The sequence below is a fragment of the Manacus candei genome, unplaced genomic scaffold, assembly GCF_025592945.1.
Source record: "Manacus candei isolate 608988 ecotype Guabito, Panama unplaced genomic scaffold, ASM2559294v1 h1tg000086l, whole genome shotgun sequence".
NCBI classification, from domain to species: Eukaryota; Metazoa; Chordata; class Aves; order Passeriformes; family Pipridae; genus Manacus; species Manacus candei.
In genome coordinates this window covers 3,765,978-3,782,017 of record NW_026138134.1, presented here as the reverse complement: position 1 = coordinate 3,782,017, position 16,040 = coordinate 3,765,978, and the positions used below count along the sequence as shown (strand labels likewise).

The 16,040-nt window shown below is 45.9% G+C and overlaps 1 protein-coding gene across 3 annotated transcripts in view; it reads left to right on the top strand.

The window, feature by feature from the left end:
• NCAPD3 (non-SMC condensin II complex subunit D3) overlaps positions 1 to 16,040 on the top strand; it is a 29,241-nt gene that overhangs the window by 12,455 nt on the left and 746 nt on the right. For all 3 annotated transcript variants that reach the window (XM_051812314.1, XM_051812316.1, XM_051812315.1), the window contains exons 16-34: positions 84 to 304; positions 1,842 to 2,033; positions 2,372 to 2,469; positions 2,600 to 2,715; positions 4,311 to 4,418; positions 4,931 to 5,042; positions 5,125 to 5,232; positions 6,525 to 6,763; positions 7,423 to 7,502; positions 8,772 to 8,909; positions 9,247 to 9,380; positions 9,549 to 9,748; positions 10,187 to 10,297; positions 10,711 to 10,887; positions 11,612 to 11,781; positions 12,470 to 12,600; positions 12,709 to 12,786; positions 15,745 to 15,819; positions 15,939 to 16,002. In XM_051812314.1, the coding sequence (XP_051668274.1) occupies positions 84 to 304; positions 1,842 to 2,033; positions 2,372 to 2,469; positions 2,600 to 2,715; positions 4,311 to 4,418; positions 4,931 to 5,042; positions 5,125 to 5,232; positions 6,525 to 6,763; positions 7,423 to 7,502; positions 8,772 to 8,909; positions 9,247 to 9,380; positions 9,549 to 9,748; positions 10,187 to 10,297; positions 10,711 to 10,887; positions 11,612 to 11,781; positions 12,470 to 12,600; positions 12,709 to 12,786; positions 15,745 to 15,819; positions 15,939 to 16,002 (2,552 nt within the window). The remainder of the gene's footprint in view (positions 1 to 83; positions 305 to 1,841; positions 2,034 to 2,371; positions 2,470 to 2,599; positions 2,716 to 4,310; positions 4,419 to 4,930; positions 5,043 to 5,124; positions 5,233 to 6,524; positions 6,764 to 7,422; positions 7,503 to 8,771; positions 8,910 to 9,246; positions 9,381 to 9,548; positions 9,749 to 10,186; positions 10,298 to 10,710; positions 10,888 to 11,611; positions 11,782 to 12,469; positions 12,601 to 12,708; positions 12,787 to 15,744; positions 15,820 to 15,938; positions 16,003 to 16,040) is intronic.

The window sequence follows — 16,040 nt, the reverse complement described above, 5'->3', positions numbered from 1 at the left end:
CTGAAGGCCTTGGCTGATCTAACCCATGCATATAGGATCCTCTAATGCTTTAAAAATGTTTCTAATACGTGTGTTTCTCTCAGTCTCAGCCCAGCAATGTTCTGGTGCAGAAGGCCTGGTTAAATGGAGTGGTGCCTGTTGTGATGGATGCAGAAAGCTCTGTCCAAGAAAAGGCCTTGGAGTGCCTTGATCAGCTCTTGTTGCAACCTATAAAATCTTACCATAAATCCAGCAGTGATGATGGGAAGCAGGGGCTGGCGTGGGATCTGCTCACCCTGTTGTCATCAGAAAGCCAGGAGCTGAAGTAAGAGCATTTTTCCTTCACCGTGGGCCCTGATGGCTTTTCTGAAATACCCTTTTGTATGGGATGCTTTTATTGCCTTTACTATATTAACATTCAGGAACAAAATCCAGACTTGTTTAACTTTTAATCCTGCCAGAACACACAACTTTTCCTTTACAGAAAGAAATTGCCTCTTGACTGGAGGACTAAGATAAGAATGTGAGTTTGTGCTCTCGTTCCCTGTGGGGCCACAGATTATTAGGTATCACAGTTGACACACTGTTAAAATGCACGTGCTGTCTGTTGTGCAAGGACAAGAAACTCGATTTCCTGGGGATTTCTTTTTAAGCTATTTAAATTCCCTGCTTGAAACAAGGGGTGGAAGCACATGTCACTGCTAGGGATGGAAACTATGGTGTTGAGGTGCTTGTGGTGCTCTGCCAGCTCCTGGGACAGAGGAGCTGTTGAGCATGGACAGGCTGGCAGGTGGTGAGGAGGGTTCAGTTTTCCTTTGTGTCAAGTATTTTTCACTTGCTGCTCTTGTTACCTGTGCTCTCTCCCTGGACTTGAGTGTTGGTTACAGCCTATTCTGCATGCATTGATATGCACATGAATATTCAGCTCCAATGGAGGTGTTCCTCTGACAGAAGTGAGAGAGGATATATAAAGCAAGAACATCACCTTGTATTAATTCTTATGTACAATATGTTACTTGTCTTATGACAAATCAAATTATTCTGCCTTTTGCAGAATGCTGTGGGAAGAAGCAGGAGAAAGGGGATGACACACAGTATGACAAGGACACAACAATGATTAAAGACAGCTGTATGTTTATTAGTCAACAGGGCATAATAGCTCAGAAATAGAAAATGAGATACTGGTGGTGCTGCTGTGCCAATCTGGGGGACTGTCAGTGTTCTAATTTGGGCTATTTTGTAACAGAGTTTGTAGGTTCATGGCACCTTCTTCTTCCTGACCTTAGAGTGCCTTCCAGCTTCATAAATCTCACAGCTCTTCCAACGTGAAGCAAATAATTAGGGCTAAACAAAAAAAATTAGCAGGGTATGATGGCTCAACATGACTTTTCTGTCCCATTATCCCTGGAAGTGTTCAAGGCCAGGTTGGATGGAGCTCTGAGCAAGCAGTGGAAGGTGTTCCTGCCCATGGCAGGGGGTTGGAATGAGATGATCTTCAAGGTCCCTTCCAACCTAGGCCATTCTATTCTGGATATTAAATAACAACTGCTGGAAAGTCTGTGTTACAAATGGCTCAAATTATATTTTCTTGGTGTGTTGTGATACCACTTGGACCTTCTGTCTTCCTCCCCTAGGACACTACATCCATGCAAGGATGCCAGAGCTGGAGTGGGTCAGGGTTTTGAACTGGAAGACTAAAAATACATAGTGAATGTGTAGAATTTGAGTGTGAATAATGAGAATGCCAAGTGACAGCAGCTTTGTTTTATTGCCCCTGGACAGGGATGTTGGATTGTAGTGGATTTTACCAACTGTTTTGTTCATTCCTCCTCCTCTAATTTACTTTTCTTCCTTCTCTGTAGCCGTTACTTGAACAAAGCTTTCCACATATGGTCCAAGCAGAACAAGTTCACCTCCACTTTCATCAGTAACGTCCTGTCCCATGTGGAAACAGAACATTCCATGGCAGCTTGGATGCTGCTTGCTAAGGTGGCAAGTTCTTCACCCAAGCTGGATTATTCCAAGATCATTGAGACCTGGGACAGTGTCAGCAGGTCTGTGTGTGTGTACTTTAAACTCTATTCTGCAGTAAAGAGGTGGGAGTGAGGAGGAGGAACAAAGCAAAGGAGCACTTTGTGTCCTTCCACAGAGAGATTGCTGTTTAGCTGCTTGGATCACAGTTCTTCCTTCAGGCACTGGGTTCTGCAGCTGGGAGGCAAAGAGCGGCCTCCGGATTCGTGCAGCAACCAAGTCTTTCCTCGGGCTTTTTGAGCTTTCATTGGGTTTGACAGCTCTGCCTTAATAATGCATATCCCAGATGAAAGGACTCTTCAGCTGTGATTTGTTCCTCAGCTGTTGCTCATGTTGGTTTGGCTGCTCCCCTGTTTTCCAGGCAGCGGAACACGAGCGCTGGCACCTTCGGGCACATCCTGCGTGTCATCGGGCACGTGGCACAGCACCTCCCAAACGGCAGCTGCCAGAGGCTGATGGGTGAGTGGCTCTGAGGGGCTGCAGAGGGGAAGGCAGGCTTCGTGCCCCCCCTCCCAGCAGTTGTTTCTCCTCTGTGTAAGCACTCCATGAGCTTAGGAAATGCTCGTTTTATGTGCGGTCTTGTTTCCAGACAACATCAAGTGCTGGCTGAAGGAGTCTCAGTGCCCCTTGGAGGTGATCAGCCCTGCTGTGGAGACCCTGCAGAAACTCTGCCATGCATGTGCAGATGTGCCAGAGGAGGCTCAGGTGTGACTTAAAATATGCCTTTTAAAATAGCTTGTTCCCCACTTGGAGGCAGCTCTGTTTCCAGTTTGTGGGTTGATTAGTTCTAAAAATGAGGATCTGACTTCATCATCTCAAGCCTAATTCTGCTCAGCTCTGGCTTGCTTTGCCGCAGTTGTGCTGGAGAACATCCTGTAGCTAAGGATGGACTTGTAAGAAATCTTCTTTCTTCCAAAGTGTCTCCCCACACACCTCTAAATATCTTGCATTTGCCTTCTGTCCGAGTTTACAGAACTCCTAAAGGAGACCTGTTGCTGTGCTTTTATTATAGCAGCTATTTCTCAGTCTTGGTCCAGTCTGAAGCCATGGATTTATACCCTAATCTCTGACTATTCTATAGCAGAGCTGCTGGACATACATATATTTTCTAGATCTCTTTCATGGGACTAAACAGGGAGTTAATAACTTGCACATAACTTTTTTTCTACCCCATTTGTTTTATGCCTTAGCTTTGCTCTGCTCCCACAGTGGGATGTTAGGCCATATTTTGCTGGTAAAACAGAGATCTCAGCCTGAGCACAGTTGCAAAGAAGCTAAAACTGATGCAGGTCTTTGTCCCTAGTGATTTCTCTTTGTGTGTGTTTTATATTTCTATATGTAGTGGGTTGACCTTGGCTGGACACCACCCAGCCTCTCTATCACTCCCCTTCCGCACCAGAAAAGGGGAGAGGCAATAAGATGGAAAACAAGTCATGGGTTGAGATAAGGCACTTTACTAAAGCAAAAATCAAAGCCTGAGCACCCAGAAGCAAAGCAAAAAATGACAAAGTTTATTCTCTACTTCCCATGAGCAGCAATGTCCTGCTACATCCTGGGAAGCTGCACCAGGGGAGGTTTAGGCTGGATATTGGGAAGAAGTTCTTCCCAGAGAGAGTGATCAGCCATTGGAATGGGCTGCCCAGGGGGATGGTGGAGTCACTGTCCCTGGAGGTGTTTTAAGACAAGACTGGACGTGTCACTCAGTGCCATGGTCTGGGTGACAGGGTGATATTAGGTCAAAGCTTGGACTTGATCTCAGAGGTCCTTTCCAACCTGGCTGATTCTGTGATATGTATTTGGTTTCTCAGGTTACCGCTTTTAGATGGTGGGAAAACAGAAATGATGCGTTATATTCATCCCAGTCTAGCAGACAATCAGCTTTTTCCATTTGCCTTCCATCCCTTGGAAGTGAAACATCATGTTTTCACTGTCATGGAACTGCACCTTCCAAGCAACATCTAAAAATTCACACAGACACCTCGAATGTGTTGGGTGTACATGAAACAGTCGCCTAAATCCTTTTTGTTTAAGTCTCTGTGATTTCTATGATGAAGTAAACTCAGACCTGTGGATCATTAAAAGCCAAATTTTCCAAGGTGTTTTGACACTTACACACATCCCTTGATGTGCAGGAAGAATTTTAAAGCTCTGAGGCACTGTCAGATTGACTTTAATGGGATCTAGATTATTAAAAGCATATAAGGACTTTGATATTAGGGATTCATGTGTGGACAGATATTACTGCTGCCTTTTGTTTAATTAATTAAGTGCCGAATTAATTTTGTTTAATTACGGAACAGGAGCTGCTCAACCAGGTGTGTGGAGATTTAGTATCCACCTGTGAGAGCTATATTTCGAATATAGTCCTCAAAGAGGATGGAGCAGAGCAGCTGCAAGAAGGTCTCTTGGTAAGTTTGGTTCCTCTTCACAGATTATTCAAAGGATGTGGGTGTACTTGGAATTGGTCTTCCTGAAAGTTCATGCCAATAACTTGGGATAATGGGAATGTGCATGCTTTGTGTGTGTAATGAAATCTTATATTTGTGAGCCTGGGAGCATACAACAGCTTTACATGTCAGCAGTTACTTTAAGGATGTGATACCCCATGTATTTTTAATAAAATTATATGTTTTTTTCTTTGCTTTTCCACTCCAGCTTCTTAGATGAGCTGTTTGGGAAACAAGTCTAAAAGGAATGCTTTGAGGAGTATTTCAGTATTATTAGAAGTGGGGGGGGTTAGAGCATATTAAACACACCCACCCAGAATTTCTGTTTCAAAGCCTCACCTTCTGTTCAGCCACTGCCTTCTTGAAAGGACTGAGGGAATTTGAAGTTGTTTTTGGAGAAGTACAGGCTCCTGCTGACTTAATTTGCAGCTCAGCCATTGCCTTTTGACTTCAGTGGTGCTTTATCTCTGCAGGTGAGACACCTCTTCCTCCTGGGGGAGGCTGCCCAGCTGTGCCCAGCCAGAGTGGGCAAACGCATCTTCCTTCTGGTTCAGTCCATTCTGGCTTCTGTCAACGAGGACCAATGTGAGGCACTCCCCTTGCTGCCCTCAGCTTTATATTTACAGGCACTTTACCATGTTTTCATTCCTGACCTGTTCTCTCCCAGTGTCTAATTCCCTGGACAGTGAGGAAATCCCGGGCTCTCAGCCGCTGTCGCAGTTCAGAGGCTCGGCCATGCCCCCCCTGGTCAGGGCTCATGCCTTCATCACTCTGGGTAAGTGCCACCCTGCACTAGGAATGTGCCTCTTTCTGGTGAAGTTCTGCCCAAAATCCTGGAGAAGAGGAGGCTCAGGAGGGACCTTCTCACTCTCCAACTCCCTGAAAGGAGTTGGGAGCCGGGTGGTGCTCGGGCTCTGCTCCCAGGTAACATGAGAGGAAGTGGCTTCAAGTTGTACCAGGGGACGTTCAGGTTGGACATCAGGAAGAATTTCTTCACAGAAATGGTTGTTAAACACTGGAAGGGGCTGCCCAGGGAGGTGTTGGAGTCCCCATCCCTGGAGGTGTCCAAGGAACGACTGGACATGGCACTCAGTGCTCTGGGCTGGGGGACAAGGTGGTCACAGGTTGGACTGGATGATCCCAGAGGTCTTTTGCTGAATAATTCTGTGTCAGTTGTGACAGATAACCACAGTGCTCTGTTTGCATTACCTCAGCTCGCAGCTTTTAGCAATGCAAATATCCATGGTAACAAGTTGGGCAAGCCATAAAAACCCTGCCAGCTCTGTGACTGCTTCTCCAGGTGGTTAATGCATTAATAGTGATCAATAATTAGCAGTGTCCTTCAGCGCTGTGCTGTCCTTGTGCTTGGAGTTGGCTGCTGTCTGGCTGAAGGATCATCTTGCATGTAAGATGCTCAACAGAGGATGAAGAAAACTTGGTGCTTTTGATGTAGTTTAGAGCAGAATGACTGTACATAGTTACTTGTTCTCCCCAGCACGAGTGAAGAGAAGCCTAGTCAATCTGTATCCCCAGGATTATGGGGAAGTGCAAGTTCTGGTTTTTAATACCACTGTGGTTAGGAACAAGTCTCTTCTGTTGGAGATAGATAGCATTATTCTTTCCTTAACTGCTTTGGAAAGTTTAATACCTTTGTACAGAGCTTAGAAACAGGGAGAAGTGATGTTAGAACGCAGGCTATTTTATTTTAAGTTGGTTCAATGATGCTCTCAGAGGTGGGTGTCTCCCTGCTATGCCTATGACAGCTGGGGCTGTTCTTTTTAGCTGCTTTGAATAATACCCTGTACACAGAAATAGTTTGCTGTGAAGGAGGGAATTTGGCATAGAGACCCACTCCATAGGTCTAAGGGGAGTTTGGAAGAACTTGAAGTACCATCTCTTTGAGAGATCGTGCAGATTGCTCATCAAGTTTCAGCATGAGTTTCTTGTTTATTCCCCTGTTTACTTCCTGATTCCTTTCTTGGCTCGTGTTGGACTTGAAGGAGGCAGTGAGCTGGGCTGGGGTGGTTGGGAAGGAGAATATATTCACAGCCTTGTCGTGTTTCACAGGTAAGCTGTGTTTACAGCACGAGGATCTGGCAAAGAAGTGCATTGCAGCTCTGGCTCGGGAGCTGGAGGTGTCCCAGGACGTGGCTGTCCGGAATAACGTTGTCATTGTCATGTGTGACCTGTGCATCCGTTACACATCCATGGTGGACAGATACATCCCCAACATTTCCTTGTGCCTGAAGGACCCAAATCCCTTCATCCGTAAGCAGACCCTGATCCTGCTCACCAACCTCCTGCAGGTAAGGAGAGGGTCTGAGCTGTGCTGGCCAGTGCCTGTATTGCTCATACCTTCATGAATCTACACTTAATTAAGAATACTTTAAACTATATATTTTGTTACTTTTTTTTTTTACTAGGCAGAAATCACATCAATGACACCTAAAGTTGGATAATGAGATTATTTTTAGTCAGTGGTTACCTCTTTTCTCGCCGTGGTTTCTTTGAACTCCCTTCAGCTTCACTGCTCTATGAATGACTACAAGCACCACAGCACCTTTTTTTTTCTCCTGCTGTCTCTGCTTGTTGTTCTGGAGATGTGAATGTTGAGAGGCTCGGGATGTTCACCCTCCCAATGTTCACATGAGGTCACTCAAGGCAGGTTTGGAGTGTGTGTCACTCTGAAAACAGTGTCTGCCTTTGGGTGGGAGAACAGATTTTTCATTTTTCTACTTTTTGCAGTGGTTAACCTGATGCTGCTGCAGCATTTATGCTGCTTAAAACATCCTCCCAAACACCATTGTTTTGGGGTTTATTTTCTGTATCTCAGGATGAGGTTTCACAGCTGCTTCCTTTGCCTGATGGACATTGTATGCTCTATCAGGTGCTGTCCTGACTGCAGTCTGAAGGTTCACATGAAGTTTTCCTGACTGATAGTTTGTTTTCTGCTGATTTCTGGCAGGAGGAGTTTGTGAAGTGGAAGGACTGTCTCTTCTTCCGTTTCGTCAGCGTCCTGGTGGATCCAAACCCAGACCTCGCCAGGTAAAACCCTCACCTGGGAAATAATGGAGGAGAAGGGCAGAGATGTGCTCAAAACCAGTCTCAGCCTTGCTTGCTCCACATGTGAAGAAAAATGCCAGTGAGAGAGCAGATTATCCCATTAATCTCCTCACTTCCTCAGTCGTTCAGGCTTTAGGATCTGCAGTGGTAGGGAAGGAGGGGTGAACCTCTGTCCAGGTCATTTGAAGGTCCCAAAGTAGCAGGCTGTGTGTCCTTGGCTGTCCTCAAAACATGCTCTATTTAGACTCCAGAAAAAAAGGGACTTTTTGAAACAAGCCTTTCTGAAATCTTTCTCATGGTTTTCTGACAGGCTCTGTCTCGAGTGCTGAGTTTCTTTTAGGACTAGAATTAAATATTTTCTTTATTTTCTTATATGATACACCTTTCTAATACAGCCTTCTGCCACATTTTGGAACACTTTGACGTGTCAGAGGAATTGTGCACCCTGGCTTTGAGTGAATGTTCATGAAGTTTCTGTAGGTTTCAAAGTCTCCAGCTGCCCTGTTACCTGAGAAATGAGTGAGGCAGATTTCTCCAAGGATGGGAGATGGTGCAGGGATGAGGGATGCAGGATGCAGAGGAGGCCTGGACACCTTGCTGCTTGTTTCTGCCAGGAACAATCAGTCTGAAGATGGATTTTTCCAGGACCATCAACCTACTGTCACTTACTAGTGCACAGTCATATTTTCTTTTCTCTTCAGTGAGTTTTTAATATCTAAAAATGTCTTTCCAGTAGATGGTGACATTGCAGCATCATGTTCCTACAGGAACATGGTGCTGCTTCTTTGGGAGCCTTTTCCTTTGCATCTGCATTCAGTGACTGCATCCAGACAAAACCACATTCTTCAGGTTTGGGGTTGACTTCCAGCTCTTGCAGCACCTTTGGTGATTAACTTGTTGCTAATTGCTGTGTCTCAGCCACAGTGGAACTTAAATTATTTAAAAAATTGAAGTGTTGTGCCTGGATTTAAATTCAAATTAATTTCTGACTCTGTTTACTTTAATGGCCATAAAAATAGGATTGTGGATGCTGGAAATGTCTGTCTGTTTCTGGATGAAAAAAGACTGAAAGTCAGTGAACTTGATATCCTTGTTCCAGCCCAGGTGGAGCTGGGCAAGAATTAAATGTGGTATTGAGGGAGACTTGGCAGAGGAAAACCATCCCCCTGCCTTGAGAACCCTGTACTGTGTTTCACTGGTGGCTTTTAGAAACTACCCCGATGATAAGATCTTTCTTTTCCTCCTTTCCAGGTTTGCAGAGTTCTGTCTGGTGCATCTCCTACTGAAGAGGAACCCAGTGATGTTCTCCCAACACTTCATTGAGTGCATCTTCCACTTCAACAGCTATGAGAAACACGGGAAGTACAACAGGTTCCCCCAGGATGCACGGTCAGTTTGAGCACATTTCTGTCTAGTTTTTGCTGAGTTATGGGCTGTCTGGCCATGCAGCTCTCAGTGGCAGCAAAGCATTTGTGTCACTTCATAATTACATGTGCAAAAGGCTGAAAGCAGCTGGGGGAAACAGTGTTAAATTGTGTCCTGCCTTCCCCCGTGACACTTCTGGGAGGAATTCTGCATGTAATTTGTGGGACTGTGTGGTGTCCTAACAGGTTTATGGGTCTTAAAAGTGTCATGCAAATATTCCTCGCTGATTTAAAGCCTTATTATTCCTGTGAGTTGGCATAATGTGACTTGGGCCCTTGTAAAATGTCTTGCTCTGCCACAGGGCGAAGAATCTCTTCTCTCTGAAGGGGAAAGATAACAGAGAAAAAAGGATGCGAATCTACACGTTCCTGCTGGAGCATTTCACAGATGAGCAGAGGTTCAGCATTACAACCAAGATCAGCCACAGCATCCTAGGTAAGGCATGTCTTTAAAAATCAGACAAACAAAGAACTGGTGTCTGTTAAAAAAAAACAACCCTCAGGCTCGTAATCCAGGTGTGTTATCCTCCTGTCTTCCTCCTCACTGCTGTTTCTGGGAAAACACTTCTTATTTCACTGCTTATTTCTTCCCTGGGTGTTCCAGCTTGCTTTGTGGATGAGGTCCTTCCACTGGACATGGAAGCCAGCGAGCTGCTCTCAGATACATTTGCAGTCCTCAGCTGCAAGGAAATCAAGCTCTCAACTATGAGATCAAAACCTGAGGAAGACCTTGACCCTGATGAAGATGAGATGGCAGTGGCCAATGCTGTCGTACAGGTGGCACAGAAAAAGCTCATCTCACAGGTAAAGGGCTCTTGGTGGTGTGGCAGGAGGGATGGGCACCTGTGGGAGCTCCAAAGCATGGAGGGAAAACTTGTGAAGGATGCTTGTCCTCGAGCTGGAGTGGTGAGAAATGCATCTCCCCAGAAGCCAGTGAAGCTGTGCTAAGCTAAATTGGCTCCCCAGCTCTCTTGTTGGTAAAGCATTTGAGTGCAACAACGTTTTTTGGTGCACCTTTTGGGCAATTTGCCTTCAGTGTGAGAATTGAGTGACTTAGTGATGTATCTGAAAAGACTCCACTTAGGTTAAAAGCCTCTGTGCATCAGTAAGAGCAGCCTTAATTACAGTAATTCCCTTGCTCTGGAGGGATAACTCCTCTCACTTAGGCCATTCATCTAACCAGAGTGGCTTCTCCTTTATTGCATCTTGTAACTGTTCATGCCTTGTTGGAAAAAAAAAAAGGTTCAAAAGAAGAATTTCATAGAAAACATCATCCCAGTAATCACATCACTGAAGTCTTTGATGGAGCAGAAGAGGATCCCAGCTCTTAAGGACCTGATGAACTACCTACGGGTAAGGGGAGTTGTTTTCCTGCTGGCTTGGGGGTTTTAATCCTCTCTGGAGTTAATGTGTTGGATGTGCAACCAGTGACAGAACAGCCTTCTTAGAGGGGAATTTAGCAGACAGATGATGTTGTGCCACTGCCAGTGCGTTAAATAATGTAGGAGGTGGAGGGATTTTAGATAAGGATCTTGGTGTGTTACGTGTGAGCCTCCTCTGTGGAACGTGGGTAGAAAGCCCGAACGCTGGAAAAGCTTTTTCATGTTCTGAAGCACAAATTGGAGTTGAAAACTCTTAGTCTGTTAAAAACACCTCTGCTCCACCAACTGGTATTTCCTTTTTGCGCTTAAGCAGCTGTGATCTGAATGGGGATGTGAATCAGGAGGGATTTCTGAAAGGGCTTAAACATTCCTCGTTTGCTCCAGGAAATGATGCAAGATTACCGAAACGAAATCAAAGAGTTCTTTGCTGTGGACAAGCAGCTGGCAGCCGAGCTGGAGTATGATATGAAGAAATATGAGGAGCAGCTGGCCAGGGAGAAGGAGTCAGACCACGAGCAGGTCCCGGCAGCGCAGGCAGAGGTTGTTGGTGCCGTTAACTCTGTACGTGTATGGTCTCCTCTGCTAAAATTAGTGTGCTCATAACACCCAAACTCGGTCTGTGGACCCTCTCCCATCACTTATGAGAGCATTCCATAGCCATTCTGCTGTATCTCTTCACATTTCCTGGCAGAAGCTTTGGTTTCAGAGTCACTGATACGCTCAAAGATCAACAAACAACACTTGTTAGGCAAAGAGGAGCAGCAAATGATTAATGTAGAAAGAATTCAGTTTAAAGGGAGAACTTAAGTCTAATTTGGCACTGGCTGTGCTTAATTACTTTCTGTTCCCACAGTGATAGGCTGGCCAAAGAGTTCACTTTGACTTTAGGTGTCTACACAGTGGAAATTCATACCTGTCCTCATCATGCAGGTCCTCTTTTAATGTCATTGTAAAGAAACAAGTATGTGCTTGAGTCAATTGTCCTGAACTATTTTAGATACCTACCTTAAGATGAGGTGACTTCTAGCCTGGAAGTACATTTCTCTGCAGACTTTAGAAGAGCACCTATATATAGACCCCTAAACTAGGACGTGTGTGTCCCAGCAAAACTTTCTTTTCACTTCTTGTTAAACTTTTGGCCAATAAATTCTTCCTCCCTTGCACCCCTTTACATCCATCACACAAAGGGCAGTTCTTCATCACACAGCATGTAGGTCAAAGTGTCTTGTAGGGTTTTCTACTCTTGTATCCATTGATATATGACCTCTTCTCCTGTTTTGCATAGCCATCTCCATCTTTGGAGAGAGCTGCATCTCTTGGTGGCCAGAATAATAATGCTCAGCCTCCTGCAAGTCGGAGACAGTCCTCACCACCTGGATCAATCCCTTCCTCTGTGCCTTCTGAGCTGGCTACGCCTCGTGCTGGTGCTCTGAGGGAGCAGTTACTGGGTCGCAGGTATGGGTTTTTCTTGACCTGTTATGATGCTCTGCAGGGCTGTTGCTTTGCTGATGCAATCCTGAGTGGTTTGAGGGTCACCAGTTGCAGTGGGTTTGGCCCTGGCTGGATGCCAGGTACCCACTGAAGCCACTCTCTGCCTCCCCTTAGCAACTGGACAGAGGAGAGGGAAAAAACCAGCAAAGGATTCGTGAGTTGAGAGCTGGGAGAGGTCACTGACTGATCACCATCACAGGCAAAACAGGCTCAAAGTGGGGATATTAATTAAATTTATCACTAACAGGATCAGAGCAAAAGAGTGAAAAGTAAAATAATCTTAAAAACACCTTCCCCCCACCCCTCCTTCCTTCCAGGTGGAGGGAGGTGGGAATGGGGGTTACAGTCTGTTGTTGTTTCTGCTGCTGTCAGTCCTTCAGGAACTCCTGGTTGGCTTGGCCAGCAGCAGGGAAGCCCATCCTGGAGCTTCTAGCAGCTTCTAACAGAAGCCACCCTGTAGCCCCCCCCCCCCAAGTGCCAAAACATGGCCACAGAAACCCACTGCAGCACCAGTGTTGCAGCATCATCTTCTTCACATTTGTTGTTTAAGATGATGAGGGATCAGGAGGCCACAGGTCTCTCCATTACAGGCATCTCATGTGAGCTTGCAGAAGGAAATCCCTGGTTTTTTGTCCTGGTTTTTTGTCCTTAGGGCAGCATCCCTGAGCACAGTGGCCATCCTGAACTCTGCCAGGAAGGCCATAGAAGACAGGAGCAAGCAGCACAGCAGGAGTGTGGGGAGGAGTTTATCAGCTGCCTCAAGCACAGCAGGCAGCAAGCAGGGTAGGAACATTGCTGCAAACTGCACTGGATCTGGGTTTACACAGATCTGGTTGGGCCCTCGAGTCTTGAAAGCGTTTCTGTTCTAAATTATTTCCTTCTTGGTTTCAGTGTCCTTTCAAAACCTGAACCAACAGTCCTCTGGAGACAACGAGGCCATGGCAGGACGTGCCATCAGCACCCCAGAGCGTGAGTACCACCCAGGGAGCCCTTCCCAAACTGGGCTGAGCACTCCTCCTCTGAGAGAGCTGTCAGTGCAGAGCTCCCCTAAAGGGCTGAGAAAACCATCCATCAACAGCTGTAGGTTATTGGTTTATCTAAGAGGTTGTAGTAAAGAAGAACCATTCTGAAACTGATGGTTTCAGCTGAATGGTGTCCATGGGAAAGGACAGTCCAATGGTCTCCATGTGCATGTCACAGGGTATCAGAGCATTGGGTCAGGGCAGGAGAGAATTTATTTTGGGATGCTGAAGTAACAGAGCCACTGCCCTTTCTTCCTTCATCAAGTCTGGGGTGCTGAGGAGGAATGTTGTTGTGGTTCCTTACCAGCACTGCCCAAAGTGTACAAGACTGCACAATTGCTCTCCTTGGCTCTGGAAGCAGAGCTGAGTATTTTTAGGCTGAATTACAGAACCTGCTGCAGAGGGAAATCCTCAAGGTCTGGCTCTTTTCAGGGGCTCCTGTTGTCCAAACAGGTTCTGAGGTGAGCTACAACCTGCTTCTGGAGCAGGCAGTGGGCTGAGACAAGTGCAGAACACAGAAGGATCTGCCCAAAGGGATTAACAACCTGCACAGTAATTAAGTGTGTGTGTTCCACACTGAGAGAGGACTGAGCTGAGCACTGGAGAAGGAATGATTTGGTTTGCTTACTGCTGTGAAATGAAAGTACAAATACATGGAGAGGAATCTGATGGACAAAGTGGGACTGTCTGCTGTGCTTATGTCCAGCTGAACTGCCTTCTCACAGCACCTGACCATCCAAAGGCAGGTTTTGTTGGAATGCTTTCTGACAGCCCTGCAAGCACAAGAGGCAGTTATAGGAAAACACAAATGGAGCTGAGTTCCAGCAGGAGATTCCCTTCCTTGCTGTCAGTTTTAGGGCATCTCTGCCATAGTGTGAGTCCTGTGATGAACACCCTCACGTGCTCTGGGGAGAGCTCCACATGAGCTGGGTGTGTGACAGGCCAGCTCTCACTGGGCTTTGGGGGTTGCTGTGGGGAGGGTCTGGCATTCCCAGACAGAGCTGCCTGTGTCTGCACCCCCCTGCCCTGCACACACACAGCAGAGCAGACATGGAGCCAATAAGGCAGGCTGGGAGTACCTGACAGCCGTGAGTGGGCAGGAGTGAACCAGTGGTGTGCATCCACTGGAAAATCTGATCCTGCTCTTCCCTCTGTGCTCAGAGTTGTCTGCCCCGATGTTTCTCTTTGCCTGAGCAACAAGCAATGATCTCTGTGCAAAAAAAAAAAAACCCAAAAAACTTTGGGGATGTGATTTTTAGAGAGCAGAATTCTTCAAGCACCACATCTCTGAAAGCCTGCGTGGCTGTTTCTCTTAAGCACCATATGGTGAAAAAAAAGAGGAAAAATGTTAATCTGCAGTGGTACTAGGGCTGAATTCCTGCTTTGCTTGGAGGCAGCATGTGTCCTTCAGCAGGGAGACAAACTGTACAGAGCGGGATCATCACTTCAGTTGGCGTGTGTTGAGCCATCTGTATGGTGGCGCTGGGTCTCGAAGGCTGGGAGACAATCAGAATAAAACATGTTCATTACTCTGGTAGATCATTCTAAAAGCATTGGACATGCAGTTCTTTGTAAACACTTTTGTGCTCGAGAAGTTGGGAGCAGCTGTCCCTCCTCTTTGCCTTACTCAGCTGTTCTGGCTGTCTCTCTTTTCCCTTCTGTCTTTGGGACTCAGCTCCTGCCTGTTACTTTGAGAATGGCTTAAGTGGGTCTGGGTGAGTGGGGATTGTACATAAACATGTGTTTTGAAGATACCACCTTCCCATACTGCATGGGAAGCCCTGATTGATACTTCTTTGCCCCCCCCTTTCTTTGCCTCCCCTTTCTTTGCCCCCCATAACTGTCTCATTACCAAGGTAAATTGTTCAGGCACACACTGCACAAAGCCAGGACACTGACACAGACCATTCCAGAGAGATGCAGAGAAGAGCTAAGGCAGATGGATCAAGCTGGATTTCCACTCTAAGCTTCAGTGATTCCCTGCCAGGACAGGGCAGGAGTTAAAGAGCAAACCCAGTTAAAGCTGTAAAGAGAAGTCCTTTTAGCTGAGTTTTCAACTCCTGCCCTATGAAGCACTTCCTACCTTAATTCCTTCTGAAAGGTTCTGGGAAACATGAGCATAAAACAGAGCGTTGAGTTAAGTAAAATCTGAATATTGTGACATCCCTCCTGAGATAAATGACAGGAAAGAGACAGCTGACAACTAGGGCCTATTCAGGCAAGCTAAATTCTACCCAGCTCCCTTGTCAAATGATTCCTCTTGTCTGGCTGCAGGCAGCTCCTCATGGAACATGCTCAGGTCCTTTGGCTGTTTCCAGGGGCCCCAAATTCTGCCTTGACCAGGCAGAGCAACTGGTGTGGGTCTGAAAGATGGCAAAGCTTCAGTGGGAGGTGTGACTCTCCCTCCAGGGCAGGACAGGGAGGCACACCATCCCATATTTAAGGAATTTCCTCCTCCCAGGAAAGCTGGAGTGTGAAGCTGATGTGCATCAGTGGCCCATCAGACTCAACAGAGAGGCTGGATGGGAGACACTGAGGTCTGATGGGCTGAAAATAGATATATATAGATATCTATATATATATATATGGGTATGAAATAGATATATAATATATAGGTATAAAACAGATATATAGGTATAAAACAGATATATAGGTATAAAACAGATATATAGGTATAAAATAGATATATAGGTATAAAACAGATATATAGGTATAAAATAGATATATAATATGTAGGTATAAAATAGATATATATCTGTATGTGTGTGTTTGTATGTGTGTTTGCAATTAACTGGATTTACTTACTCGGTGACACTTAAGGTTTCCACAGCAGCATGCCTTGCCCTCTGGCTGTGTCACAAGCTGACTGTTAATATGTTCTTGCCTTTTTTTCTTATTTTTCCAGAGACCATTAATGACTTGACTTTTGGGGCTGGGGTCAGTTGCATCAGCCTGACGCACACACCCGATTCAGCTCCAGGCAAGTCATCTCTGGGATTCCAACTTGGGGGAAGTGGGGGGGGGGGAAAAAAAAAGAAACACCAAATGATCAAATCTGTGGCATTTTTTAAGATATGAAAATGTGTGTGTTCTTTGCAGAGAGCAAAGAGGATGAGGATGAGAAGCCGACTGACATTATCTGTTTGACATCGCTGGAGAAACTGTAAGTTCGGCACAGAAATTGCAGGGAGGAAGGCTGGA